Source organism: Ochotona princeps, chromosome 21 (assembly GCF_030435755.1).
Source record: "Ochotona princeps isolate mOchPri1 chromosome 21, mOchPri1.hap1, whole genome shotgun sequence".
NCBI classification, from domain to species: Eukaryota; Metazoa; Chordata; class Mammalia; order Lagomorpha; family Ochotonidae; genus Ochotona; species Ochotona princeps.
In genome coordinates this window covers 4,757,742-4,784,331 of record NC_080852.1, presented here as the reverse complement: position 1 = coordinate 4,784,331, position 26,590 = coordinate 4,757,742, and the positions used below count along the sequence as shown (strand labels likewise).

Below are 26,590 nucleotides of genomic sequence, written 5' to 3'. Positions count from 1 at the left end.
CCAGAAGAACTGTTGAGACAGGAAGACAAAAAAAAAAAAACAACCCAATCCTTCCCAGGAAGAGGGGGCGTTCTGAGAATTGAGCAGGACGCTCAGGGGTTTGCGGTAACTTGTGCCAGAGGGGATTCCAAACAGAGCCCCCTGGTTGGTTCCCAGCGGTTTCAGTAGCTGTTGCTATCACCAGGGCAATGCCAAAAAAGCGAGCCGCGCAACAGCAGCAGTTAAGGCTCAAGTTGAGTTTTCACATTCCCTCTCCTTTTATGGGGCTGTAGTACATGATGCTACGGGCGATGAATCACTGCCGTCTAACACCAGGGCCTGTTCTAATGAACCAGGTCTCAAACCCACAGGAAGGCATCATACTCTTGTTATTATAAAGCTGTGACAATGACGACAGCGATGAGGGAATCTCTATTTTTTGCGGCGACATGTCCAAGAAACTCCAGGCAGCATGGTGGGGAATGATGAGAACAGAGGCAACTGTGTGTAGTCTATTGCTTCATTCCCTGGTCCTGGGGAAGAACTCACTGAATCATCCGGGGGCCAGGAGCGTCTGTACTATTTTTAAAGAACTCTGGGGAAGTGTGGTCGCACCACTTTAGGTTCCAACGCAACACTCGTGTCTATTTGTGGGGAGGTTAACACCACTTTCACTGGGTTTTTCCTCCACTAATAACCCCCTCTTCCCAGAGGCCCTGTTTCCTAATGTTTAATTATTTGTAAGCTCTAACTGTGTGACAGATGCCTTCGTATACCCTATACATGGGCTGGGGTTGGGGGCAGAGTCTGGGGCCCTCAGAACCGTTTTTTTCTCACCAGATCAAGTAAACATCTCTATTGCATTTAGAGAAGTTGCCACTCACAACCCAGCTCTGTCCCTGAGACCACTGGCTGTGCCCTGCCCTCTCCGATCCCTGCCCTTCACAGGAGGGGCTCGAGTCCCCTGACTCCTCCACCTGCTGGAGTCCACTGGGAATGCGGCACCAAGCCTGGGCTGCCACGGGATCTCTTCCCCCAGGTTGACCCCCTTTTCCAGCCAAGTCTCCTGCCCCCAACATCTGGCTGGTGTCAATTGGCTTCTGCTCTCTGACTGCTGTCTGCACTTCTTTCCTGCCTATGTCCTTGGCAGAGACGGTGTGTGTGGCAATGAGATGATGGGTGTGGGGGTATCCTACTCTTTATTTATGGCTCAGGGACGCTTTTAAAAAGTGCTGAATATTCCTAAAATGCTTTTCGAAATCCTACAGAGGCCGGGGTGGTGGTAGTGGTGGCAGGGAGATGGGTGGGGACTGGGGGAGGAGCTGGAACCCTCTTAGACGGTAATTGTGAACCGTTGGTATAAAAAGACTCTTCCGTTTTAATGGCTGAATGGAAATTCACACTCATTAAACACCAAGGTTGAGGAGGAAATTTAGCCTGTGTGATAAGAATGACTTCACAGCTTAAAGCTTGAAAAGCAAAACAGAACTACAATCATACTGATTATTACTATCTGGATACATTTAGAATGGTGTTTTCCCTGGGAGTGCACTGGTCACTCTGACGCATCCTACCATCCTACGAGAAGTCAAACAATACTCCCCCAACACCCACACACTCAATCCACTGCACTCAGAATCATCTGCTGGTTTTCCCTTTCTTTGTAGACTCTTCCCCAACCCAGCTCCCAATCCTAGAGGGGTTCTCTGTGTGCTTGATCCAGCGCTGGAAGGAGCCACTGGTCTTCTTCCACCGAATGAACTCTGGGACAACACCCCTTAGCCACCCAAAACATTCTCAGCTGGTACCAGGTGCATTGTGCAAAACTGAAGCATGTTATGTATAAACAAACTTCAAAAACCTCATGGCAGGTGCATATTCTCATATATATATACATATACACTATATGTATATTTCCTATGAATGAATTTTAAAAATTGTTTTTGCTCTCAGAAAAAAAGACACATCTTTGAATTCCACTGTTACGCAAAGTATTTTGAGTGACCTCACAGAAGCCGTTAAGAAGCCCTTAGAAGCAGGGGGTCCCGGATGTCCACCCAGTTCTGAGTCTGCCACGGGACCACATCCCACATCTAACACTAATGACTTCGATGGGTGATGCTGACTTTTTGCTGAAGGTTTCATGACAATTACTCATCAATTATCATTCTAAGAGAGTGTGAGCTGTCACTGGAAAAGGAGCCTCATGGCTGCTATAAATTTTCTGTTTGGAGAGCCTATTTATATCCTGTGTTTACAGAAAACATGTTGCATATTAATGGGACTGAGAGATGTTACCGTACAATCCGCACGTGGAGAAACGGACTGGAGGGTCAGGGGCCTGCGGTGTCGAGAGCAAGTGGCCATTGATGACAATGGGGCCTGGATTGCAGGTCGTGAGCCCATCGCATCGAGGTGACAATGTTTTATAGACTAAGAAAGACCCAGGCATTCATCTGACGCAAAGACTTCTCGCTGTATAATGGAGAATGCAGAGGTTTTTGATCACTTGGAAAGAAATCTGCCTAAATGTGTTATGATCAAGGATGACTGACAGGATTCTCAGGAAAATTAAAAAAAAAAACAGCAGAGAAGTTAAGAGTAATTACAAATCTTTTAAAAGTCTACCCCCTTGCCATGCTATAAATGGAAAAAAAAAAGTACATACATAAAAATCCTGCCTAATTCTACCTATAGGATTCATTTAAAATCCACCCTCAGCCCACCTCCATCCAGGCTAATCTGGGAAAGCGGATCCCAGTGCGCCCGCCGCATGTGTGCGGGCTTCCTGGCAGCGGCAGGCAGCTGGCTGCCTGGTACTTTCTCTGGCTGCAATTCTCTTGGAGTCGCTTTCTCCTTTGACAACCACTGGTACTGCATCTATGACCGGGGAAACTACCGAACGATTGATTCGACCACGCCATAAGAAGTGCATCTTTTCTTTAAAACGCTGCCTGTGGGACTGCTCAACAAGTTAGCATTGAAGACCGCAGAGTGCAGCAGTGTGGAAAAGCACCTCCCCGGAGGTCTCAGCCTCCCGCAGGCAGCAAACACCCCGCACTCCCAGCAACAGCACCGTGGCTCCACGCGCAGCCTGCAGAGGAGAGAAAAAAGCCCCAGATCCAACTTCCTCAAGCCAGCCCCGCTCCTAGTGCCTTGAAGACAGAAACAAACTGACTGAGAAAGCCTGTCTGCTCCCCTCCACTCTGTCCTCACCCTGAACTCCAAGGGGAGCCAGACAAACCCTGAAGAGCACGCACCGCCTGGCCTGTGCAAAGGTACCTTTTGGAAAAAACAGGTCTTTAAACTGAGCTTCCTTCAGTGTGCTGTTGTTCGGGTGGTCACTGGACATAATCGGGTCCTCGGCAGTGACGTGGGCCTCCCCAAGTTTAAAGCATCCTTTTCAGCTTCACGCTGTCTCCCGTGCGGCAGCTCAGAGCTGCAGTGACAGCCAGTGTGGGAGAGTGTGTGAGAGTGGGTGTGTATGTCTCTCTCTCTTTACTGTATCAACAGGGTTCAGCCCAGGTGCTAGACTCAAACACCGCGACTCTGACCGCAGACTGTGTCTAAAAATGATCAACAGCCATCAACAGCAACCAGGAGGGGTACGACAGGAAGCCGCTGGTGTCACGGAGCGGAGACGAGGGCCAGGCTCCCTGATCCTGAGACCAGCCGAACACCCGGCATTTTCTGCAGCTGCATTATGGCAGTGACTTGCCTACATTTGTCAACTTCAACTTCATGCACACAGGGGAGCGGGGTTGCAGCCAGACAGTTCAAAAATCCTCTCCACGGGCACTTATCAAGCCAGGCATGCAGGCCAGGAGAGATCTGCAACTCTAAACATGACCTCTTCTACCTCTGATCCTGGCTCTGAGCTTTCAAAGTAGGAGAAATGAAGAGAGAGCTTCCCAAGGCAACATACGGGACAGGCAGAAATGTCAGCCCGCTGGGACTTCTCTGATGTGGACAAGAGCACCTGCAGGCGTCCCTTACGCTGGGAGCCAGGCTGCAGGCTGCGCTGTCTCGGTTTTCCTCTCCCCAAGTTCTGACTGATGGAGCAGCACTAGCTCTTACAGCGAGCGATGTCATAACCACAGCAGGAAATAGCCCTCCCGGTAATTTCTTAGTGTGTGGCAGCACATGTACACGACAGAAAATCCTTTTAGCATCAGGACTCTCAATCACAGATGCAGTTTTTACCCGTAAGGTTCAGAAAGCATAGGAAAGAATCTGGTGAGCGAATAAAGCAAGTCAAAAGACATCAGCAGAGACCTGTCTCTGGAGAGAGCGCTTTCTCAGAGTTCCTTCTGGGCAAGCACGGTCCCTTTTGCCATCCCCCCTCCCCCGACGCCCCCGAGGGCTTAATGGTTCATTTCATGTGTGTGTAAAACATCTCCTGCGCATTCTCACGCCCCGAGGCCATGCGGAGAACTGTCTGTCACATTTTCCAGTAAAATAATAATAATAATAATAATGATCACAGACAACCACAATGCAGAAGGCAGCGTGCCATAGTCCAACTGCAAATAGCCCTGGCCACAGGCATGGTGCTACGCCTAGAATAGCCTGCGTTTCTCCTTAGTTAGGGTAAATAGGAAAGACATGTGGGCTGTAACAATAGTTTTGGCTAAGGGAGAAGTTGTCAAAGCAAAAGCTGAACTCTGGCAGGCACTGCCAGGCACTCAGCAGCCAGTCCCTGCTGTCAGTCCGGAAACGTCACCTGGGGGGGGGGGACAGGTGGCGCAGGCCCTGATGTCACCACCGGGTTCCTCGCTCATGTTCTGATGAGTGAGGAACCGGCAGGACAGGAACCCAAGAGAGGCCAAGGAGCTTTTTCAGAGATCTCCTGTGGATTGAAGCGGAGCAGGCAGGGAGCGGAACTGCAGCAAGGACGATTCTGCATGGGAAAACCAGGACGTGTGGTTTTCCTTGAGCGATTTCCAACTCGAAAATGGGTGCCTGCCTCCATGTGTAAATGCTCTCCCCACTTCTTCTCAAGGTCATGCGGTTGGGTGGGGGAGACTCTCAGGCGAGTCAGGGAGGAACTGTCACCAAGGGCGTGGCAGGCTGCTCCCACAAGAGCCAGAGGCTGCCCCCCCACTGCTGCTGCCCTGGGCTCCTTGCACTTAGGGATGACTCTTGACTATGTGGGGTCACTCAGCTTCACAGATCTGTTCCCAAACCAAGTCTCAGCAGAGACGTGCTCGCCCATGACTACCAGCCAAGTCCAGTTTGGGAAAATCAGGGATTTTCATGAACTCCATGAGCCCTGTGACTCTTTTATCATCTGCTAGGCTGTAAGTGGCTCGCAGGGGCCAATGGCATTTCACAAAGAGTGGACACATCTCCCATCGCGATGTCCACACACACGCTGTGATTGGCTGGCTGCCTCACGTGACCCTGCTCCTTCCGGCAAGCCGCCGGGTCTTCACTGAGCTCCTTCATTCGTTCTGCTTCTCATTCCCACTGGAACCCATGTAAACAAAGCCCTCCACAGCTTTCTGACTTCCTGCATTAAAGTTTATTTTTAAACCACTGTCCGCGTCTTACATACACACAGGCACACTGCCAGCCACCAAGAGGTCCATGGGATTTGTGTGCTGTGGGACATTTGTTCCACGGATGCACGTTCTGCGGGAGCGATGTGTTTTGTGGATTTTATGCTGCACAGGTCCTGTGTTCCGTGGGGCGTATGTTCTGCAGAATGTTTGTTCTATGGGACTCATGTTCTGTAGGATGCATGCTTCATGGGATGTGTGTTCTGTGGGGCGCATGTTCTGTCGGAAGCGTGTCCCAGGGGGCACGTGCCTGCAGCCATCCTCGCCTGTGCTTGGGTGTGCTCCCCGTTGTCTGTAAGCATAGCAGGGCTTGGTGTACCAAGTCGGGGCTCACAGTGGATCGGGTCTTCCAGGGTAGTCCCTGGGGGTGGTACTGGTCTTCACTCTCACTACTCTGTAAGCTCTGCTCAGCTGCAGCATGCTCAGGAAGGAAGTTCTGGGGGCAGCTTGCGACTGAGGGGCTCCCCCCGCTCCCCGCCCCCAGCAGACACTCCACCTGTCTGTGCTAGCACACTGTGAGCCAGGCTTTGGAACTATCACAGGCCATGGTTTTCTCCTCTTTAACCCAGGGAAAATGGAGCACACAGCAGAAGGGCATAGGAGGGACTAGGCGTGCTGAACACACACACACATAGGGAAGCGTAACAAACATTTGCGTTTCAGAGTTCCTGCGTCTCCCCTCATCTCTGAGTTGCTGTGAGTTGATCACAGATGTAGCTCATGTGAATCTTGCATCGCAGGTGACATGTCTCAGAGCGGCAAGAGGTCGTCTTGGACACTGAGATGGCTGAGCAGGCCCTTCCGCAAGGGTTCACTGGCAGCAGCTGGGATGAGAGAGCTTCTCGCTGCACGTGCTCACTCTGCCCCGATCTACAAGGCTTTCTCCACACAGATCTTCAACAATCCACACACAACAAAGACTGACGAAGCAATCCCCAAGAAGAAATTCACTGCGATCCTGAGAACAGTATTCAGCTGCTTGAGCCCTTTCAGGTCAGTGTGTAGGTGAGAGTGGGCTCTCAGGATTGGTCTCCAGGCAAGATCTGAATCGGACATGCTGGAGTGCTGGGGAGCACAGGGTTTCTGAGCAGACAAGAGACGCAGCACAGGGCAGGGAGCTGATCGGGGTTTCTAGCTGAGCTCCTAAGAGCTGTCTCTCTTGACTACTGTTCACAGCCCAGCAGTGATTGAAAGCTCCCAGAGCTCAGAAAGAAACAACAACAACAACAGCAATAACAACAACAACAGAACCCCATCTTTGGAAAGTCCGGGGGGAGAGGGGACATGGGAAGGTTCTGCTATGCATGCCAGAAGGTCTCTCTGTCCTAGGTAACTCGGCTTGGTATCTAACCTGGTCCAATCCTTTCGCGTGATCACCAAGGGCTCCTGGCTCATATCCTGCTGTTTCTCCCCTTCTGTGCCTTGCATTTACTGTGTGTGTGCTTGCAGGCAGGCATGTGAAAGGGGAGGGGGCACAGAGACAGAGAGAGGGGAGAGAGAGCTCTTCTATCTGCTCCCTGGTTCACTCCCAAATGCCTGGAATGGCCAGAGCTGGGCTAGGCCAAGGCCAGGAGCAGGGAACTCAATCCAGGTCTCCCCCCATGGGTGGCAGGGCCTCAGCTACTGTGCACCAATACCACTGCCTCCCAGTGGGCCACACCAGTAGGAGGCTGGAATCACAAGCAGAGCCTGGAGCCAAACCCAGATGTTCTGATATGGGACGTTGGCGTGTGAAGTGATGTCTCAACTGCCAGGGCAAAGGCCCCTCCCTTGTCCCCTGCTCTTACCGGCGCCTCATTCACAACCAGTCCCCGCAGAGAAACACTGTCTGAAGAGAGACAGCTTTGCAACGGTTACAAGGCAGACACACTCAGAATGTTAAAAACAACACTGGATGAGGGCACTTCAAAGAGTTTGTGGAAAATAGAATTAAAAGACAGTTTATTTTGAGGTTGAAAAAAATGTTTGGCATCCATGCGTTGCATTTTCCCAATACATTTTCCATCAGCTTTTCAAAGCCTTCTAGAATGTTCAAGGCTCTTTTCAGCACTGTACCTCTTCTTTTCACATTGACCTTGTGAGGCACATTTTCGCATTCCCACTTTAGAGTTGAGGGAATTGAGGCTCCCAGAAGGGGAGTCTTCCGTTCAGGGTCTGAGGCTGGCAAGACACAGGCTCAGAAGCCCTCATCGTGTGGCTGGCTGAACGGCATATACACACAGAATCACCCAACATTCACTTTATGCTCAGTCTCCCAACAGCTAAGCAAAGAGTGCCAGTGGATCGAGAGGGACTTACTTTGATTTTTTAAAAACTTGATTCCCAATTTCTTTAGGGTGGTAAGAGGACATGTCAACCTGCAAGTCCATGTCACAGACTGTCCATCTGTATGTGGTGTTGCAAGGCTTCTGGAGTCACTTCATGTGGCTCACGCAGCTCCTGCTAAGAACCAATAGCTCTGCCCATCACAAATCCCCCTTCTTTGAGGTTTATGACCATGCTGTAAAACTTTGCTCTGAGATGAAATTTTCCACATAAAAATTAAGCCCTGGAATCTGGCCTTTAGAAAACAGTACATTTTAAGTGGGTTTGTTATGTTTAAAGTCATGAATGAGGATTTTTTAAAGGAACGCAAACTTTATGTTCCCGCAGATTCAAAACACGAGGAATAGCTAGTTATTTGTGGACATGAGCCTATAGCATAGAATATTTTACTAATGTGTTCTCGGTTCTCAAAGCCTGCAATACAGACGGGTCTTTATGTAGACACACAAACACCCTGCAAAGGTTGCAACTAGTTCCATCTCTGGCAGAAATACTGGCATGTACCACTGGAGTTAGTGGGCCAATAAGGTAGGTTAAAAGCTTATTCAGTAGGTTAATCTAAATTAAAAACAAAACTTTAACAATGCTCTAAGATTCAGCAACATTTCTTGTATTAAAAGTTCTGGAATTTACCTTACACATAATCATTACAGTATTTTTTTTTCTTGTATTGGAGAGGGGGGGACTATACATTACATCTATAGCCATGGAGACTTTCCTATCAAGCATGTCACACACCTTTGAAAACTACAGCTGTTCCTCCAAACCCCAGGATAAAACAGAGGGCTATCTCAAGTTTTTACGGTGGCTAAATTCAGGACCAGTTAGTTGCAAGTGTAGATTCCATTCTTGCCACCTAACTGCGTTATCTGGAACTGAGTTCACTCCCTCATCCGTACTGAGGCTAAGAACACTTGTATCGTGGCTTGGGTGGTAGGATGCAGTAATGTACCTAATCCTACACAGAGGGTGGTCCAAGGTCCAGCATCACGGGGCTTATTAGAAGTGCAGGATCTTGAACCCAGTCCAGACCTACTAAATCTGAGTATATATTTTAACAGACACCTGTTGAGTCACACGCACATCTAAGTCTCAGAAGCCCCGCAGTACTCCAATTGTTCATTTGGATTAAATGAACACTGGAGAAATTGCAGTGGAGTCTCTCTCCCAAAGAGGAAATTAGAAAAAACCTAGAGATGAATGAAATTGAGGACAGCACTTATGGGATACAGCTAAAGCCATTTTTGGAGGGAAACTTTTAGCGGAAAAAAACTATATTTTGAATATATTAAATTAATAACCTAATTTTGTATCATAAGACCCTGGATAGAAATTTAAAGTAAGAAGAAAAAGAAGGAAATACAGATTAGAGTAAAAAGAAATGAAGAAGAAAAGTGGAGAAAACTCAATAAAACCTAAATTTAACTCTTCAAACAGACTAACAAAATTGACAAACCTATACAAGACTGACACATAAAAAGCAGAGCTAAGATTCATAACTAAAATCAGAAATCAAAAAGACCGCATTCATACCTTCTTACAAAGAGTGCTGGGGTACAGTGGTACTCCTTGGGTCACTATATCCCACACGGAGCGGCTGGGCTTGAGTTCCACCTGCTTGGCTTCCAGCCAATAAACATCCTAAGATTCAGGAGGTGATGCCTTAAGCAGGTGCGTTCCTGTCACTCCTGCGGGAACTTCTACAGAGTTCCAGGTTCCTGGAACCTCTCTTAGCCCTGGATGTTTCTATCATGCTAGCATTCAGGAAGCGAACTAGCAGATGGAAGATTTGTTTCTTTCTCCCTCTCTCTCCTCTATCACTCTGTCATTCTGCTTTTTAAAATTAGGACTGCAACCAAACACTGTGAGCAATTATACAACAACAAATGACATTATTCAGATGAAGTTACAAAATTCCTAGAAAGGTACAAATTAGCAAACACCAAATCAAGGAGAAATTGAAAATCTGAATAGACTTACAACAATTTAATAGATTACATGACGAAACTGTAAAGATTTATTTATTTCTTTGAAAAGCAGAGAGACAGAGATATTCCATTCACTGGTTCACTCCCCACATGCCTGCAAAATCTAGAGACAGGGCGGATGGAAGCTGGGAACTAAGAATTGCATCTAGAGCTCCTTTAGGTGTGGTAGGAACTGGCACATCAAAGCTTCCTTTCTGTACCTGTCTCTGCACCTACATGGAAAAGTCTGGAAGAAGCTCTGGTTTCTGGAGCAAGCTGGCCATTGGGAAGCAAATCTTCAGATAGAAGGTTGAGCTCTCTCTCTCTCTGAAACCACTTTTCAAATAAACGAATAACATTTTTTTTTTAAAAAAATAGAAAACGAGTTATTTCATAAAGTTCTTGGTTCTTTTTACTCCTCCTCCTCCTGTAAATAACAGCCATGATTTACAGAGAATAAAGCACAAATTCCTTCTAAAATATCTGAAGGTGACGTGTGAGTGCTGTTTCTCCACATCCTTGTTTCTCACTCCGATTTTCAGAACACTAAGGGGACTGTGTGTGTGATGCCACTCTTGGGATACCTGCCTCACTCTCACGTAGGAGGGCATGGGGTTGAGTCCTAGCCATTTTCCTTGATTCCACTCTCCTGCTAGTGTGTACTCCGGGATGTGGCACTGATGGCTCATGTTACTGGTTACTTACGTGGGCAACTCCTATTGAGTTCTCCAGCTGCCAGTTTAGGCCTGGCCAATCCCGGCCATTGTAGGCATTTGGGAGGTGAACCAGCAGAAGCAAGATCCTCACCTTTTGTCTATATTACTCTGCCTTTCATACAAACAAATAAGAAAGTTTTAAAAACTTAAGAGATCCCAACATTTATTATTACTCCTTGAAAAAAAAAACCCAGCTTTTACTTGCAACAATTTTCCTTAAAATAGTTTGCAAAAGCCTGATAGATTATATAATGCCAGGTCTATTAGAGTTGTAAGTAGCAATATCTCATATACCACTTGTCAAAGGCTAATCATTCTTTGGTTATACTATCACATATTTGATTCACAGCCTGAAAGAAGTCATTCGCCTTGGATCCTAATGTTCCTCCCTTTTCTGTCCTTAAGAGAAAAGAAGTGGGGAGACCTGCACACAAAACTCTCCACTCACACATATACAGGCATACTTACAAATCACCTCATGCACACACGTACACATTCACACATACAGACACTTGCACACACACACTCACATGAAGACGGCACCTTCCTTCCACAGCATCAGGAGAGGGGTTTTCAGGAGAGAAAGACCCATCATCAAGCTCTAACCGGTGCTAGGCCCTAAACTTTGAAGTAGGGAACCTGAGAACCACAGTATCCTGGCCTTCCTTTATTGAGAGCTGCCAGCTGTCCAGGCAGACTTGGCAGAGACAGCCACAGTCCCCTTCAGCCCACCTGCAAGTGAACTGAGGCTTCGCTGATTTCTGGGTCCTTGCTTCGTTTCACGGGGAGAGCGGCCTGAGTCACAGCAGTTTCAGCAACCCTGGGGTCTTGCTTTTCCTTGGGATGCCCCTCGCCCACTTCCAGGAGGCACGTGCTGGCAGGTTTTTCAGGGCAGCCTTATCTTGCATGGCTGCAAGTACTAAATGTACTTTGGGGGGAGGATTTGTGAATCCTTTGATCTCTTCTGGAACCAGTGCCCAAAGCAGATGTGTGCCAGGCAAGCAGAAGAAGATGGCCCAAATTCCCTGCCACCCATGTGAGATACCCAGATGGAGCTGCTGCCTTTGGCCTGTTGCAGATATTTGGGGAGTAAACCAATGGATGAAAGAATCTCCCCTTCTCTTTCCCTTTATTTCTTTCTTATTCTGTCAAATAAAATAAATGCTTTTAAAGGAGAAAAAAAAATGCTTATACCATCTACCATGTTGCTGTGTGTGGAAGATGTTGAGGTTTTTCTCTGGTGTTGCGGAACTGTGGCTTATAACTGAGCTTTTTTTTTTTTTTAAGATTTGTTTATCTTTATTGGAAAAGCAGAGTTACACAGAGAGAAGAGACAGAGACACAAGGAGAGAGAAAGAGAGAGAGAGAGAGAGAGAGAGAGAGAGTGATATCAGCCTTCTGCTGGTTCACTCTCAAATGGGCACAGTGGTCATCTGAAGCCAGGAACCAGAAGCTTCTCCCAGGTCTCCAACATGGATGCTGAAGCCCAAGGCCTTGGGCCATCCTCTGCTGCTTTCCAAGTCCATAAGCTGGATCACAAGCGGAGTAGCCAGGACTCGAACTGGCACTCATACGGGATGGCCACACTAGCAGGCAGGGGCTTAGCACGCTACACCACTGCACTGATCCCTGTAACTGAGCTTTGACACGTTCATAATTCTGCTTATTCATGTGGAACCTTTTGTCTGTCTTCTTAGGTCTGGTGTCTGATGATGGTGGGGTAAGGAGGTGAGGGGGGGCATGTTTTATCACTTTTTAACCTTGATGATTTAATCCCCAAATAATAGCCACTTTGAATCTCATTTATATAAACGAAGTTACCAACAGCTTCCTTAGTTTAGGTTGTAGGATCCTCCATAACTGGATTGTAGAAAACCCTATAGTAACAGTTCTATCATCTAGGTTCCTGCAGAGGCAGAGGGACTACCAGTGTCTGCATGTCAAGAAACGCTGGCACGAGGGTTATTCCCTTCCACCTGGTCCTGTGGAAACCTGGAGAAGCTTCATAAAGATATCATGGAAAGGCAGACTCACTTGGGGTGTAAGTTGTAGCTCAGCAACTATGCTGCCACGGAGGATACTTGCAGCCCAGCAGAGCACCCGTTCAAGTCCCTGCTGCTCTGCTTCCGGCTCAGCTCCCTGCCAATGTGCCTAGAAAAACCTCAGGCAATGATCCAGGTCCTCGGGCCCCGCCACCCATGTCGGAGAGCAGGATGGCACAGCAGGCTCCTGGTGTCAGCCTGGGCCACACACAGCTGGTGTGGGCCTTCGAGGAGCGAACCAGCAGACAAAAGATCTCTCTGTAAATAATGTGCCTTTCAAATAAAAACAACTGAATCTTTAGAAGCAAAACCTGGAGCCGTCTGCCCTAGAAGTAGGGCTGCGTGTGGGCAAAGCACTATGGTTCTCTCTCAGCCCTTCCAATTCAATAATTACATTTTGAGCTCCTCCACTCTGAAGGGACCAGTCAGTCAGCATTGTGTTTTTACACAGGGATTTTGCAGATACAATTTAATTTCTGGAGGCTGGAAAATAAATCTATTTATCAATTTCTTCAGTTTCTGAAAATGGAATTTTTTTGAATCGCATATTAAAAATCAGCTCACAGATGGAGGTTTAGTAACAATAGTGTACTTTCCAATATATTTTTTAAAGGAATGCATTATTCTTTAATTTTCAGTTTTCTCTGTAGTCTCTAGAAAAAAAAAGGAAAAATTTAAAGCGCAGTGCACCTGACTTCTCCCTCGCCCAGCAAAGGGGCAACGTGTTCTCCTGCCCACGTGCCTCATTTGAGGCTTTTTGCCAACTCCTTCTGTTTCAGAAAACACCCCTCAGCCCTCCGCCTCTGCATGCTGAGCCCTGAATCTATGTGCCCCAGCACGCTGGAGTTACACAGGACAGCTTCTCACTACTTTCCCGCTCTCTTTTTTTACATATTTGTTTATTTTTTTTTTATTGTAAAGTTAGATATACACAGAGGAGGAGAGACAGAGAGGAAGATCTTCCATCTGATGATTTACTCCCCAAGTGACTGCAACAGCCAGTACTGTGCCGATCCGAAGCCAGGAGCCAGGAACTTCCTCTTCCGGGTCTCCCACGCGGGTGCAGGGGCCCAAGGCTTTGGGCCGTCCTTGACTGCTTTGCCAGGCCACAAGCAGGGAGCTGGATGGGAAGTGGAGCTACCGGGATTAGAACCGGCATCCATATGGGATCCCGGGGCGTTCAAGGCGAGGACTTTAGCCACTAGGCCACCACACTGGGCCCAAATATTTTCTGTTTTTTTTTTTTCTTTTTCTTTTCTTTCTTTCTTTTCTTTTTTTTTTTTTTTACTAGAAAGGTGGCATTCTAGAGAAGGAGAAAGAAAGAGACAGAGTTTCCTTGTGTTGTTCAGTCTCCAAATGGCTACAGTAACCATGGCTGGGCTGGGCCAAAGCTAGGAGGGTAAGGCTCCGTCCAGGTCTCTCACGTGGCAGACACGGGCCCGAGCATTCTGGCAGCCTTCCCAGGCACATGAGAAGGGAGCTGGGTAGGAGGCACAGCAGCCAGGACTACAGCCAGCACCTCTTGGCATGCCAGCATCCCAAGTGGCCACTTAACCCACTGCACCACAGTGCCAGCCTCTGTAATGCCGGTGAGCTTGTTACAGAGGACATGGCCTCCCTAGTCCCACAGTCCAGCAAAGCTCACTTTATGCTTACTGGGGTCCTTATTCATCCATTTGTTCATTTAAGGTGCCCAGCCAGATCATCCGTCATGCTGTCACATCCGTCATGTGTGGTGGAGAAGACAGGCGAAACACCAATTTGATGCCAAGGCGAGCTGCCCTCCTCTGCATAGCTGTCCTGTCCATGTGTGTGGCGGTTCCTCCGAAGGTGCGGAAGGGAGTGTGGGCTCCAGGGGCACAGGGGGCTTTACCCCAGGGCAGGTGTTTGCCTGCACATCCATAGTGGAGATCTGAAGAGAGTCTGCAGGCATTGTGTTTCTGGTCAACCAGGTAATTCTGCTGCAATGCCACTGGCTCTTTTGACAGCATGGCTTGTTTCCCGGTGTTCCTCCAGGCATGGGTGATGGCACCCAGCTGTGTCCTCTCTCACACGCCCCATGCAGCCAGAGAGAAGCGAATGAGGATTATTAGCAGAGGGACAGCGATGGCCTCAGGCTAGAGACTCCCTGGACTCCTGCAGCTGCTTCTGTGCCCTCCCCCAACCTGTCTTTACAGTGGGCTGGGGTCACTCCATCCTGTGACCCCATCCGCAGACACAACCAGAGCTGGTTGTCAGGTATTCATCAATCTGACCATGATGAAACTAGAAAGGGACACAGGAGTCAAATAGGAGAGAAGGAGAAGAGGGCTCAAAAAGAAAAAGACAGGAAGTGTATGAACGTGAGTGTACGTATGTGTGAGTGTATGTGTGTGAGTACGTGACTGTGCATGAATGTGAGTGCAGCAAGTGTACGTGAGTGTATGGGCAGGTGTATGTGATAAATATTTGCAAATAAACTAGAGTAAATTAACACAGATAAGATTTGGGGATGTGATGCTTAGGGAAGTGGCTCTCACAATGAGGTTCTTTTTTTTTTTTTTTTTTTTTTAAAGATTTTATTGTTACTGAAAAGCCGGATATACAGAGAGGAGGAGAGACAGAGAGGAAGATCTTCCATCCGATGTTTCACTCCCCAAGTGAGCCGCAACGGGCCGGTACGCGCCAATCCGATGCCGGGACCAGGAACCTCTTCCAGGTCTCCCACGCGGGTGCAGGGTCCCAAAGCTTTGGGCCGTCCTCTCCTGCTTTCCCAGGCCACAAGCAGGGAACTGGATGGGAAGTGGAGCTGCTGGGATTAGAACCGGCGCCCATATGGGATCCCGGGGCTTTCAAGGCGAGGACTTTAGCCGCTAGGCCACGCCGCCGGGCCCAACACAATGAGGTTCTTAACCAGCAGTCAAGGAAGCTCCTGGGAATTTGTTAGAAATGCACATTTCTGGGGCCATGTCATGGACGCTGACATCCCATATGGGTGCCAGTTTCAGACCTGGCAGCTCCACTTCCCATCCAGCTAAAAGGTCCAACAAAAAAGTACAGAAGACGGCCCAAGTGTCTGGATGCCAGCACCCGCACGACAGATCTAGACGAGGCTCCTGCTCCCTGGCTTCAGCCGGGCCTAGCCCTGGCCAGCGTCACCACATGGACAATGAACAGTGGATGGAACATACCTCTCTTCCTCTTTCTCCCCTCTCCATAATCTTGGCTTTCACATAATTAAACACATGTTTTACAAAGAAGAAATGCAAGCTTCCAGGTGTGCCCAGACCTATTGAGTCAGAAGCTGAGAGCGCAGCTAGGATTTGGGTTTCAGGGAGCAATGAAGGAGACAGTGAGGCACGCTGGAGTCTGAGAACTGCTGACCTAGGGAGGCGGTGTTTTTCAAAAGTGTAAGTCTCCAAGAAGAAGACGAATCCACATGTAATAGCCTCATATTGCCAACATACCAGGCAAGCTCGTGACATTGAACTTGCCATCCCTTTTATTTTCACGGGTATAGGAGAATGTTTCAAGGATATATTTCCATATTATTCCACCCTAACTTTTAAGGCATGCACCCAGATGATTTTGAGATTAATTCTTCAGAAACTTTGGTCCTTGAGAGTGAGTGTGTGTGTGTGTGTGTGTGTGTGTACAAAGAGACTTAAAAATATTCCTGGGAAATTGAAGTGACTGATGTTTGGTTTGGTACAAAATGTTCTGATGAAATCTATGCGTTGTTAAAATGATACGCTGTTTCCATTTACTTATTTGGCAATCTCTCCTATCTGGGGTTTCTGGGGGCTCTGACACTTCCCTTTGGTGACACAACCGTCGCAGCTGGACTTCACTTGGCTAATGGCAGAAAGAAGGCCAGCTATGAGCGACAGCTCTTCTGCAATTCTGTTCTTTACTTTTTTCCTCCCTTAGTAATTTCAGCCGCAAGGACTTTGCCACGCTTTGAATGTTTACCCACTCCAGCACACCGCTTTGCCGCAGTCGCCAGCTTGAACGTTAGACTATCTCTTTGATCCATTGCTTAGGAGAACAGGCTAGGGAAATCCGAGGGGCGGGTGGGTACATTCGCTTGCGGACATCCACTTCCAGTTCCCCGACTTGATTTGTTCCCTGGCGTATTTTGGTGCTGAGAGATTTTTCCTTTCATTCCAGGGCTTATTATTCTGTAATGCATTACCAGGAATCGGCAGTCTCCAGTCTGTGTTAAGTAACTGATATTTTGGTGGATGCAGCCAAGGATGCTTACGTTTGGAGCAAAATCTGGGAAAGCAGTTGTCTGCGTCGGTAAAATTCATCACTAAAATTAAATGCTTTAATTCTCCTAATGGGCTTCAGAGCAAGGGAAGGAAATCAAATGTGCTTTCAGAAGATAATCTCCTGGAAGAGGAAGTCTGCATGGAGGTTTAATCAGATCTGGGGCAGAAGTTGCGTTGCCAAAAATTACTAATCATCCAAGTGACCCTTGCTGCTCATTAGCACACAACTAGGCATGGAGACCCCTCACCTGCAGCCGGCTGCTGAATCCCCACGGTCAGTCACAATCCATCGCCTCTCCTGTCTCTTCACCTCTATGTGAAAGGCTTAGGAAAAAAAAAAAAAAAACCTCTTTCGCGAACAACACCCAGAAGACACTGTTATTTATCACCGCAGATAATAATGCAGCTTACAGTATTCAGGCCAGAATAAAGAGAGCTGGTAACAGATGCGTTCCTGATGCATTAGAAACGAGCCCCCCGTGACAAACTCCTGCTCGCTGTCGGCAGCAAAGCTGATGCACTGACTAGACAGGTAGATATTAGGTACTCAGGCTGTCTGGATGTTATGGAAATCAGGTCTAGTGCATTTGACCATCGGCAATGGGGCCAGACAAGCACAGGGCTCATTCTTATTCCAGCCAAGGGCAGGTGCCTTGTCTGCATTCGCCTTGCTGCTGAAAAGACTGCCATATTTGTCAGCCCAGACGTGTGTCAGATAAGCGCTTTCCTCGTTATCTAATATTTCGCCAGGCAGTGGAACCAAAGGCTCAGGACGTCCCTAATCGCCCACGTGGTCAGGAAAGCCTGAAGCCCGGACGAGAGGAAGTTTACAGCAGAAGTTAATCACTTCATTCGGAAGGCAAGCACTGAGGGATTTGGCCAGACAATGACAGTTTATCCTGGTCACACAGTGAATCAGGAGGCAGGTCCTCGGGTACTTGCTGCAGGATTATCCTCAGACAGCTCCACTCTCTTCCCTGCTCCAGTCTCACATTGTCCCCAAGATGAAACACAATTAAAAGAAGTGGTGGCCTACAACTGTTTGTCTAGCGCTAACCAGGAGCAAGCATGAGGAAGGAATGTTCTGTGGCCATTCCTCTGCCTAGCCATGCATTCCTTGAATTTTCACGAGTGTCAGGCACATTGCTGGTCACTGAAGACAGGAGGGATTTCTGAGAAGCCCAGAGTTGTGTGGAGGGTAACACAGATTGCCAGCACAGGACAAGGAGCCGGGATGCTTCCAGCAGACTGTCATTGCCCTGCACGGCTAAAAACGTTACCCCCTCCACGCCAGAGTGACACTCTCACTTTCCCAGTGTGCCAGTGCCTCGCCCTCTCATCTTGCAAAATATACCATACTGAACACGCACACACAAACACACACACACACACACACCCCTCCATGAGGAGACATCGTAAAGCCTTCCCAGAGACCATTGCGTGCACTTAATCCCCACACCTTCTCCATCTCAGTTGTATTATTCAAGTAGGCACCACTCCCTACTCTGCCGAACTGGGGTGGGGGTGGGTCTCCCCAGGAGGTGGTCAGCATCCTCTTCAGAGTGTGTATCATCTCTTCAGTTCTCTTTAAATACAGTCTACTCTGGCCTGGCACAATGGCTCAATTGGCTAAACCTCCCCTTGAAAATGCCTGAGTCCCACATGGGCTCTGCTTTGTGTCCTGACTGCTCTCACATTCCCGATCCAGCTCCCTGCTCGTGGCCTGGGAAAACAGTGGAGGGCGGCCCAAAGCGTAGGGATCTGCACCCATGTGGGAGACCCAGAACATCCTGGCTTTAGACTGGCTCAGCTCTGGCCATTGCAGCTACTCAGGGTGAGAGTGAACCAGCAGATGGAAGAGCTTTCTTTCGTTGTTTCTGCTTCTCTCTGTAAATCTGTCTCTCCAATAAAAATCAATCTTCAACTAAATACATCACACTCCTATTCTTGCACATTAGCTATGCGTCTCTGCTTCGAATGTAGCTCTTACACCTCGACAAAGACCTGGGAATAAATCCAAGCTGGGGTGGGGGGCACGGAGAAGGGAAAGACAAAACGACAGTTACACGGCATCTGGAGTGGAGGGGAGACCAAGGTGTGCCAGACAGTGGAGGAACAAAGCTGGAAGAAGGCTCCAGATGGAGGTGGCTACTAAGGGGTAGGTAGTTATCAGAGGAAAGATGGAGAAGGCGAAGATTCCAAAGGGGGAGAAGCTGACAAGAAGCAAAGGCTGAGAGACAATGAAACGCAAGGTGTGCCTGGGGCGCCTCTAAGCAACCTGACACAGCTAGGGCATGAGACAAAAACTCTAAAGACATCAAGGAGGCTGACTCCAGATGCAGGGTTCTGTCCTGCAGGTTAGGGTAGCTGTAGAAGGTGTGGGGTGATCAGGCGGGCTTGTCTGTGTGCCAGAGGCCAGAGGAAGAGGGATACATCAGGAAACTGCACAGCATAGCCTGAAGATGTAGGGACAGCACCAGCCACAGGTGGAGAAACTGTAGAAATGCGTGCACAGCCCAATGGTGGGACTGGGGCCAGGTGAGTGGAGAAGAAGGAGTCAGGGCTTACTCTCAGGTGTGACAGAATGAAAGACTGTGGGTACAAGCGCAGTTTCATTTCTGTTTTCACTCTGAGCTTTACACGTGTAGGCCCACACCACGAACTATGGATTTAAGAAGTCCTCAAAGAAAACTGATGATAGAACCAGGAACTCAGTTGTCAGTTTTGCCAGCTAGGCTTGGGGAAGCTGTGCCCAGGGCCCAGGGTGTGAGCCCATACCGTTGTGCCTTGAGCATTTCTTAGTATGCGCTGGGTAGCTCAAAAGCCTCACCAGTGATCACGTAGTCTTACTTTATCTTTGGCAGATAATAATCCTCCTTAAAATTTGGTTTCTGGATGGAAAGTGGTGATGATGCTACCCTGAATAGTGTAGGAACCAAACTAGTTACTTTCGTCTGGAACCATAGCACAGTTTACAGCTTATTTAGGTTCTGGCTCCTATGATTTCCAGTATGGCTAACTGGAAAGGTGCTGTCTGGGCCATGTCCTCCCCAGGGGCTCAGTAACACAGGCAGCCATCCAACAGACTGGAGCCCTGTGCAAGGCTGGCCAGGACCCAGGCGTGCCTGCTCACACTCATGTTCTGTGCAAGGCCGGCCAGGACCCAGGCGTGCCTGCTCACACTCATGTTCTGTGCAAGGCCGGCCAGGACCCAGGCGTGCCTGCTCACACTCATGTTCTGTGCAAGGCTGGCCAGGACCCAGGCGTGCCTGCTCACACTCATGTTCTGTGCAAGGCCGGCCAGGACCCAGGTGTGCCTACTCACACTCATGCTCTGTGCAAGGCAGGCAGGACTGAGGCGTGCCTGCTCATAGTCATGTGGCACCTCTCTGGGTTCTGGCAGGTGCAGACTATGGAAATCTACATGCTGTCATTCACAAGCATCACAGTGGACAGGCAGAAGAGCTGCACGCATCACCCTCAGAGACTTGGCTACAGTCCTCTGGCTTAGCCAGGCCTGACTGCTGACCTCCGAATGGCTATCCTGGAAGGATTACAGGTGGCACATAACCCTGACAATTAACACATACTCAGAGGGTGTTTTTTATTTGACTGACATTGTTGTACCATTATGCTGCTCAGTATTTCCCCATCGGGCCCCAACCAGTGTCTTACACATGTCTGACATAAACCCCATCTCACCGTCTCCCCACAGTCCCCAGCCCTTGTGGGACAGTGCAGAGTTCCAAGGTGCAGAGACTGTGACAGTGTGAAATGCTTCTGGAGCAGGAGTGAGCTTTGGGATTTTTCTAGTCATCTTCCCACACTGTTACTGATCACAATGGCCTTTCCCACAGGGGAAGAAGACCCTAAGGATGAGTAGGATAACGTTTCTTGACTAAAGAAGTGCAGTTGGCAAGGGACTAACTGCAACCTCGCTTGTAAGGCTTCGCAGACTGCTCATCTCACAGTTCCAGTCGGCAGTACATCAGGGAATGACGAGTAAGCCTTTCAATAAAATCCTGAAACATCAGCTGCTATGGTCTACCCTGTCCATCCCCAACACACACATACCCTCCCAAGCACATGTACAAGGGCTGACAGGTGTGTGCACACATGTGCACATGCAAACATACACACCCCTCCTGAACATACACACACAGAGGCTCATAGGTGTACATACACATACACACACTCTCCTGCAAACACACACAGGTGCGCGCGCACACACACACACACACACCCTCCCGAGCACACACATAGGGGCTCACAGGTGTGCACACACACACACACACCCTCCTGAGCACACACACGGCTCACAGGTGTGCACACACACACACCCTCCTGAGCACACACATGGCTCACAGGTGTGCACACACACACACCCTCATGAGCACACACACATGGCTCACAGGTGTGCACACACACACACACACACCCTCCTGAGCACACACACGGCTCACAGGTGTGCACACACACACACCCTCCTGAGCACACACACAGGGGCTCACAGGTGTGCACACACACACACACACACACCGTCCTGAGCACACACACATGGCTCACAGGTGTGCGCACACACACACACCCTCCTGAGCACACACACAGGGGCTCACAGGTGTGCACACACACCCTCCTGAGCACACACACAGGGGCTCACAGGTGTGCACACGCACACACACACACCCTCCTGAGCACACACACAGGGGCTCACAGGTGTGCACACACACACAAACAACCCTCCTGAGCACACACACAGGGGCTCACAGGTGTGCACACATTCTCCCAAGCACACACATGCACACACCCTCCCCAGTGCACACGCACACACACATGGGGACCACAGGTGTGTACACACTCACCCTCCCAAGCACACACACAGGGACTCACAGGTGTGCTTACCCAAGTGTGTATATGCACACAGAGAGTGGGGGTACCTGTGCTGCTGAGCTGAGCTCAGAGTACCTTGCCCCTGTCTGCACAGATGCACACTAAGACTGGGTTGCATTTTACATTTTTCCATCATAGGCAAGGGTTTAGAAGCCAAGAGATACCACAGAACTAAAATTACCTGGTTTAACCTGATGGACAAACTTGACGAGACAAGGATGAACAGAACGCGCATGGCAGACGAAACATGGGCTAACACTGCTCCACGATTCTCCAGTGCGGTCATCTCTAGCTTCTATTTATAACCGCAGGAGTCCCCTCTCCATGTTCTCAGGGAAAAAGCGTCAAAGAGTTTAGGAGACTCTACCCAGAACAGACAGAATACAAACAGCTCGACTTTCTAGACAGTTCAGTGGGGAGACAGAGAATGAGAGGCAGGCCTCTGTGGAGGCTGCATTGCAAGCAAACAACAAAAAGCCCAAACCTAAACATCCAGCAGAAACGGTTCACAGAGCGCACACCCGGGTATCAATCAACCGGAACACTGTCATCATCCAATTTCAAAAATTAAAGCTCAAGATTTTCCTAAAAAAAGGTAACCTTGTACTAATTTAATGATGCTGTTTTTCCCTTTGCCAAAGGTTTGCTCAAAGACTCTACTAGGTTTCACAAGCCAAGGAGATACACAACCTAGATCTGTTGTTGGACAAGGCTATGATCAAGGAAACAAGGGGAGGAGGAGGAGGCTGCTGGTCACTCACAGGAGAAACCCAAGGACCAGGATGGCCACTTGCACCTCTGTTAACAGTTGCCCCAGCATCAATCACCCCCATGGTCCACAAGAGTCCTCTCAACAGCCAAGATGGGGGGTGTGTGCTCTGACTATTCCAAGAACGGCCATCAGCAGCCAGCACTGACCAGGCACCAGCTTAGCTCAGGTGGTGGATGCTGCAGAACCAAGCAGGTTGAGATGCAATCCCTGAGCCTGAAGGACCAGGGCGAGATGGTACTGCCAGAGCTCTCAGAACAGGGCTCCGATGAACACAAACTAGGTCAGCAATGATTGCCAAGGTTGGAAAGGCTGGACGGGTAGCATGAGACTAAGCAAAGGGGCCAAGGTAGGAGTGATACAGCTGTGCTCAAATTCAACCTAGCTCTTTGTGGAGCAGTTCGGGGGGGTGGGGTGGCTGGCTGCTAAGGTGGCCAGAACTTGTAGACAAAGAAGTAGCCACTTCAAGTGCTGGGGCAGGGGCCAGGGTCCACATCTGAGGTGTGGGAGAGAAGAGAATGAGCAGAAACCAAGAGGGGACAGGCCAGGAGGTCCCTCGAGGAATAGCATCAACGGAAATGGACTCGAGAGGAGAGGAAGGCACAGCTTCCCCCAGGCAGATTTGCATGTGGCTAACATGTGCAAGCTAAACAGAGCGAAGAGAAGACAGAGTGCTGGGAGGCCTTGTCACGGCGCCTGGGACACAGCAGCAGGTGCAAGTCCGACCCTTGCCAAATGCACACCCACGACCCCCACGAGACGGGTGGATAAAGTTGGTGTGAAAGTCAGCTACTTAGAGAGGAAAACTGATTTTTCTACAGGAAGAAAATATAACTTCTGCTATGTTCTCTAATGCATTTTTAACTGAAATGCAAATGTTTCAGCTCTACCTACACAGAATCTTAGGGAACTGTGACCTGGCTTGTCTATCTCCATCTCCGAAACACTTTAGCTGCTCTGGTGTGTCCCACATGGCCATCAACAGCCATGGGAATGCCCCTTCGCTATCACATGGACGCCAGGCATTCTCTTTCCTGGCTGGTCATCCAAGGAGGAAGGGATCTCCCAGCTCCACAACAGCTGCAGAACTTCAGGCTTAGTGAGGAAGAAAGATGTAATTTCCTTCTGAAAAGGAAGCAGCTCTCTTAAACACTCTGCATATGTAATCTAATAGATGGCTGAGTATACAAATCGGATGACTTGGGCCTGGTGCAGTGGCCTAGTGGCTAAAGTCCTCGCCTTGCATGCGCCAGGATCTCATATAGGTGCTGGTTCTAATCCTGGTAGCTCCACTTCCCATCCAGCTCCCTGCTTGTGGCCTGGGAAAGCAGTCGAGGACAGCCTGAAGCCTTGGGACCCTACATCCACGTGGGAGAACCTGAAGAGGCTACTGGCTTCGGATCGGCTCAGCTCTGGCTGTTGTGGTCACTTGGGGAGTGAATCATTGGCTGGAAGATCTTCCTCTCTGTCTCTCCTCCTCTCTGTATATCTCACTTTCCAATAAAAAATAAAAATAAATCTTTAAAAAAGATCAGAGAAGTCTGATTTGATCATTACTTGATAACAATGATGTGTAAAAATCAAACAGCTGGGACTTGATCATGATTCCATGTTTGGGGTATTTATCACATTTATAAGTCACTTTAAATAGCATTTTCATTTCCAATCCATAACAACTTATGGTCCACTGTGATCTCTGACTTGGGGGCGGCTGGAAAGGGTCAGGGTCGCACTTGGCATCTTTTCCAATTGGTTACTGCCATCTTCCTGGTTCCTATTTTGATCTCTTGTAGTTGTCCTCACTTAGTTTCAGGTTGTTTTTGCTCTGAGCTAAACCAAATTCAGTTAGGTCAGGAGCCAACGTCAGCTGCTTCCACACCCCAACCCATGCCCACCAACACCGCATGTTCTCCCTGTGCGGCGACCTTAGCACCATGCTTCGCAAACAGTGCCTGGAAAAGGACAGAAAAAAGGCAGCAGCTGTGACGGCAGTGCCCGTGATGATGATGACAGTGATGATGGCGATGATGACGAGGTGCTGGGCAGTTGGGAACGTGGCTGGAAGTTTGCCTGCCCAAGGTTCCACTGAGGCAGCACAGAGGCGCTGTGCCATGCCAGCCGAGCTGGGCACCTGGACCACTCTTTTTCTGCTCTGCTCCTCACTACCAGCAAGAACGTGTTCGCACCAGTTTGTTCAGAGTAAAAACAGCTCCGTTTCTGACGCTCTTCTCTTGGGGCTTCCCTCAAAGGCTGCTCTTATCCCCAGTGGCAATCAGCTGGGGCGTAACACACCGGGGCTCCCGTGCTAACAAACGCGACATCACAGCGTGACACAGGCATATCCAAACGGTTCCCTGCAGCTGGCAAACCAAAGTCAACACTACCCACTCGTGATGACTCCTGATGCTGCCACCGTAGAGTGTCTTAGCCTCCGTCATCTCAGGTCCCAAAGGCCACGTGTGCCCTTTGTGGCTCCTGATACAGGTGCAGGCAGGGCATGGCATGCTCACAGCTTCACTTCCCACACCTGCCTCATGTCACACGGGCTGAAACCAGCCCCAACCAGAAAAGCAAACCAAAAATACCACCGGGAAATTAAACATTAGCCATATCACCTGCTGAGTGTCAGGCCAAGACATCAGCAGCATTTGTGACACTGATGCTAAGAATTAAATTCCCTAGAAAACCAGGGGATATTTTGTTGCATGTTCTAACTTCTGCCTTCAAAGCTGGGTCTCAAGAGAGCCACTGGGCCAGCTCCTTGAAGGGAGTTCTGGGTTTGCCTGCCCCCGGAGACCCTCCCCTAACACCTCACAGCATCTGACCAGCCGACATCCTCCCACACAAGGCATGTGCTGTGTTACCCACAGTCCCAAAGAGGCTCACACACAGCTGACGCTCCCCGGGGCGGGGAAGGATAAGAAGGCAGTGGTTCACCCACCCAGGTCTGCGCTTGCCGTCCAGCTCGTCCACGTCTTCCTTTCTTTTCTTTCTCTCTCTCTTTTTTTAAAGATCCATTTATTTACTTGGAAGTCAGAGTTACACAGAGAGCAGGAAAGACAAAAAGATCTCTTGCATTCACTAATTCACCCCCCCCCCAAAATAGATGAAATGGCTAGAGTTGTGCTGATCCGAAGTCATGTGCCAGGAGCTTCATCTGGGTCTCCCACAAAGTCGCCTGTGGGTTTCTGAAAAGTTGTTACAACTATATGCATGTATGTATTTATATCCTCTAGTGACAGGAAATGGGAGTTAGCATAGGGGGCTAAGATGCTCATATGGCACACTGGAGTTTGATTTTGGACTCTGGATTTTGACTCCTGCCTTCCACCAGTGCAGACCCTGGGAGGCAGTGGAGACGGTTCGGGTCACAAGGTAGGGCCACTCACACAGGAGGCCTGGATCGAGTTCCTGGAACCTGGCTTCAGCCCAGGCCTATCCTCTGCCCATGTGGGCATTTCAGGAGCAAAAAAATAGATACGCACTCTCCTTGTCTCTGTTTTATACAGTTTTGTTGTAGAAATATCAAGTAATGGGTAAAAATAACGGATGGTGTAACAGTCCTTATTAAATTTGGTAACGGATGCACTTTGAACTAATCTAGTTCAAGGTCATGAGTTTGGAAGCCACACCTCCCCAACCTATGTGACTCAAATGACACTTGCTTATCATCACCTGGAACCTGAGAGAGACAGTATTGTGTTATTGCGTAACTATTCCCCTCTCAAGCCCCCATGAAAGCCCGTGATAGGGAAGGGCTCGGTCTCCTGGTCACTCGGACTCTAGGACTCCAAAGTACCCACTTGCTCTCTTGTTTCCTTTGGAGTTGAGGCAGCCCCTGAACATGGCCCACTTATGTCTGTATTCTCCACTCTCTGGTCACTGTTCGGGCGAGTCAGCAAATGCTAAGATGTTTTAGACTTCTGATTTGTGTATTTTCAAGAGTTCCAGGAGAGGTGAGGTCTAGCAATAATGGAATGTGGGCAAGGAAGCCAGGACAAGGTGAATGTCTGCAGCTTTGTAAGTGTGTCCAGGTTGTTTGCTGCATGTCTCTTAGGATAACTTATACTGCTGGGGAAGCTGGGACG

The 26,590-nt window shown here is 49.0% G+C and overlaps 1 protein-coding gene across 8 annotated transcripts in view; it reads right to left on the bottom strand.

Annotated features, from left to right (window-relative positions):
* Nucleotides 1-26,590, bottom strand: part of LDLRAD4 (low density lipoprotein receptor class A domain containing 4) — a 347,890-nt gene that overhangs the window by 19,009 nt on the left and 302,291 nt on the right. The window contains exon 1 of one of the 8 annotated variants that reach the window (XM_004581637.2): nucleotides 3,262-3,465. The exons of 6 other annotated variants lie outside the window; for them this stretch is intronic. In XM_004581637.2, coding sequence (XP_004581694.1) covers nucleotides 3,262-3,331 — 70 coding nt within the window. In that variant the 5' untranslated portion in view covers nucleotides 3,332-3,465. Of the gene's footprint in view, nucleotides 1-3,157; nucleotides 3,241-3,261; nucleotides 3,466-26,590 lie in introns of those variants that run through there. One more of the 8 variants, XM_058678484.1, reaches the window with a different exon arrangement.